The following is a 4,094-nucleotide window of genomic DNA, read 5'->3' as shown; positions in this document are numbered from 1 at the left end:
GGTTCGTTCGCGTAGCTGTTAATTGTTCATGTTTAACCAAAACTTACAGGTTTTTGCGTTCGCGTACGCAAAAAACTTGCAAAGTAGGGGAAATTGAGAGAGCAAAGTGACATTTCATTTTGAGGGGAAGCTGTTAGTTTCTGTTGGAAAAATTTTTGCCAACAGCAATTTGCCAACAGGGAAACAGCTGATCAAAAACAGCTGGTTGGCATTTACGCAAATCACAAAATTTAATTTGATGGTTTGGAAGATAAAAATTACTAAATGTGACTAATTAAACTTGTAAGAAATAAGTAGTTATTTGTTTAATCAATAAACTGTGTCAGTATAACACTTTGCGATGACTTTTCGTACGTTTTAAATCTTACACTTTTGTATGTAAACAAAAATTATATCAGCTGTTCGTCTAACTTGCAAGTTTCTGCAAATTTTCTGTTCGCGTACTATTTTGGATATTTCTCTCTTGTGAGCGAACAGATGACATTTCGCCGGAATTTGGCAGTTGGTTGGTTTCTTTTGGAGATTTTAAACGAACGCACCTAATATGGGTACAAACAAAATCATTTTTAATATAAGCCTAAAAAAATAAAAAGTTTGTTTTGCATTTTCGTTTCCGTTGCTTCGTTCAGTTGGTTGGTACACTTAACTGGTTTTTACACTTTTGTTTCCTGCACCAGCGTATGTATGCACATATGCTAGAAAAAAACTTCAAACCAGACGCACTTGAGCCCCATACGAGTACAAATTGAGCCTTCAAGCATGAAGTATTCAGTGCAATTGGCACGCGCACAGCAGGGGTGACTTCTAAGGACCAACAGTCATGCGCTCATACCAGCATAAATATTACTAGCACACAAATTACCCAACCACACGCATGTAACTAGATGGCATCAGCAAAACCGGCGCCACCACCACCGTCATCGAAAAAAGTGCCTGCAAGGAATTGCCAAATCGGCCTGTTTGAGTCATTGTATTTCCTGCGCTAAGCATAGCATACAATGACACACCCTATTCCCACCTCCCACCACCTTCATAACTTATGCATTGCGTACACTTACACTTACCTTTGTTCCGGCAGCTGTTTCAACTCGGACATATCTAGTTCTAAACGTAGATTTGACACTTCGCATAGCAAATGATCACGATGGGCAGTGACTTCCTTAAGCTTTTCGCGCAAAGCACGATTCTCGCGCAGCAGTTCCTCTACATTGATCTTGACCGTATTCACAGCAGCGGCAATTTGTGGTGCCAGCGATGGTGTTGTGGCCGTAGGCGTAACCGTCGCCATTACACCCACAGACTCACTTGAACCGAAAATGTTTAAATCATTATAACGTAAAATACTATTGGTGCCGGTTATGCTGTTCGTGCCAACAGCGCCGGCGCTGTTGCTGCCGCCACCATTGATGCCTCCAACAATGTTGCTGCTGTTGCTGGGGTCATAACCAAAACCGGCCATGATGGAACTCGCTATAGCAAGCGATTGTGTGGTCTGATGCAGCTGCTGATCGAAAGATGCTTCTGAGCTGCACAAGGAAATGGCGTCTTGCGCCAATTGGCTTTGACTCTTTGCAGGTAGCAGCAGCTCTCCAGGCTCGATGCTATCACCGATCATATTAATATTCAGATTTAGATTGGATTGTTGCTGTGACGAAATGGATTCGTCATTATCGCACATTCTAGTCGATTTGTTCGCGCGTATGCGCACACACTTTCTTCGTGTAGATGAACTTTTTTTTTTAATAATTTTTATAGTTGCACTTCCTAATATGCACACGCACAATGCACCACTCGCTACAAATACACTTTGAACTGGTTCTGTGCTTTGAACTTGTATTTTTTTATCGGATATTTCTATTATTTATTTATTCAATGACTAGTATGAGACACAGTATTAATCAACTACACTCAAATGTATGTACATATATAGCACTTTTGTTTAAACGCACTCAGCGTGGGCGCAAATAAACAAACATTCGACATTTTCGCAAATGAAAAAGCATGATTCTTGGAATTAACACTTCGATACGAAAAATTCGTAAACTTTCCATGTGTAATGGCCGCAGTTCACAACTCACAACGATCTACGTTCTATTTATTATTATCAGCAATTTCACTAATTCGATCAATATTTTTTTATATTTCACGAGCACTCCAAAAGCATCCAAGCAAGCTGTTGCGCTGCTACAAAGAAACAAAAAGCACATCCCTATATGCAAGGCGAATTAAAACAAATTCGCCTTGGTTTTTGGTTTTTTGTTTTTGTGACATTCATAACGCATGGTTGCATTTTTCGCTTACATGGTTGCATTTTTTGACAGCGTGGAAAATCCCAAACCGTTTCATCTTCGTACCGAACCAATCTGTCAAGCGTATTTTGTCCCACACCAGCAGTGCCGTGCTTATTAGCATTTCACAGCTTTACAGCTCTGTTCTACAGCAACGAAGAGAATCAAGGTCACCTTAATTGATAATAAGTATTATAATTACGGCCGTTCGATGCTTTTCAAAGTCTTCGAGCCATCTGTATCCAAGTGCTAAGCGCCTCAGGAGTAGAGGTGCATCCCGCCTCCTCAGTTGCTTGGTTATTATGCTTGATTTTAAAGCCGGGAAATTTTTCATTGGCTGAATTTCTTTATTCATTCTGAACGTTTGGAATAAACTTTTTTGTTTACTTATTCTTTAGAACGTTCCTGATGATATGTTAACGTATATTTCAAACGTATTCTGTTTATTCCGGTTGTGAAATGGGATTATCCGGAATGTATAAAGAAACGCAGCCATTCTTGAATGTTTTCCAAATCCTTCTACATATACATTTCTACAGTGTCGTTGGGAGTTGGTGAGTGATTACCCCTTTGTCGAAAGGATTTAAATATATTAAATATATAGATAATATGTTCGTGCAAAAGTTTAGTTCAATCAGCCTTATCACCGTTTTAATACAGTTTGTAGCTGATTGTTATTACAAACGCTCGTATGCTACCATATCGTTCAACCTCTCAACACAATTCAGGATTTCACGAAGATTTCACTTCAAGGTATGTATTCTACAGCAGCGAAGAGAACCAAGGTCGCCTAAATTGATAATAAGTATTATAATTACAGCCGTTCGATGCTTTTCAAAGTCTTCGAGCCATCTGTATCCAAGTGCTGTATCCAAGTGCGCCTCAGGAGTAGAGGTGCATCCCGCCTCCTCAGTTGCTTGGTTGTTATGCTTGATTTTAAAGCCAGAAAAAATTTTTCATTGTTGAATGTTTTCCAAAACCTTCTACATATACATTTCTACAGTGTCGTAGGGACTTGGTGAGCGATTACCCCTTTGTAGCAAGGATTTTCCTAAAGTTTCAGAGATGTGTTTTATAGGCTCAATTAGACCAACCAACGGGGTGTGTTTAAATCCGAGTATTTTTGAACTATAAACCCAGGAGTTATCTGTAAGTCGTTGGAGCATCTCAATTGACTTCCAGGCATCAAGTGACGTAGCCAAGCGCCCGCAGAAGCCTAATTTAATCGTAACATGCACTGCCGCAGCTAATCACACCTAACCTAAGATATGTACATACATACAAATGTGTCTTAAAAATTATTTAGGTAGATATGCATAGCGATAAGTTTTTAATAGGTGTATTATTATTAGTTTCTTCAAGCATTGTATTTAGATATATACATATTTATTGATACCCATAACTGTAATGTTAAAAGTTTAGATGCATACAAGGATGTAACTCTAATCTGAAAATCTTTTTACTGACTAAAATATTCGCACACAATTAACAATGCATTGATAACGATATCTATACATAAGTTAATCGGTTATGATGTCGTTAAATATATCGAAAATTAATAATAATAATAGTAGATTTGCGCTTACATAATAGTTTAGTATCTGGCCGGGCTTCTTCTCGATTTGTGGCGGGCGCCTTGATTTTCACCTACAGTTTTACGCCGACACCGAACGGAGATTGAATTTTTATGAGAAGCTGCTTTTCATGGCACAAATAGGAGCGACAGTTATAAGAAAACACCTTTTTAGCTTTTTTATTTTTTACTAGCCGGCCTTGAGGCTTCGCCTTTTGCACATTCGCCGACCA

General features: G+C 38.9%; 1 protein-coding gene across 1 annotated transcript in view; it reads right to left on the bottom strand.

Moving 5' to 3' along the window:
* LOC108371227 (uncharacterized) overlaps positions 1-1,968 on the bottom strand; it is a 20,338-nt gene extending 18,370 nt beyond the window's left edge. Inside the window, exon 1 of the mRNA XM_017626733.1 lies at positions 1,065-1,968. Within this exon, the coding sequence (XP_017482222.1) occupies positions 1,065-1,678 (614 nt within the window). The 5' untranslated portion in view covers positions 1,679-1,968. The remainder of the gene's footprint in view (positions 1-1,064) is intronic.
* Between the last annotated feature and the right edge of the window lie 2,126 nt (positions 1,969-4,094).

Source organism: Rhagoletis zephyria, unplaced genomic scaffold (assembly GCF_001687245.7).
Source record: "Rhagoletis zephyria isolate East Lansing unplaced genomic scaffold, Rhagoletis_zephyria_1.1 Rzeph_scaffold_04806, whole genome shotgun sequence".
Taxonomy (NCBI): Eukaryota; Metazoa; Arthropoda; class Insecta; order Diptera; family Tephritidae; genus Rhagoletis; species Rhagoletis zephyria.
Note: the sequence above shows the minus strand (reverse complement) of the source record. Positions and strands in the feature narration are given on the sequence as shown.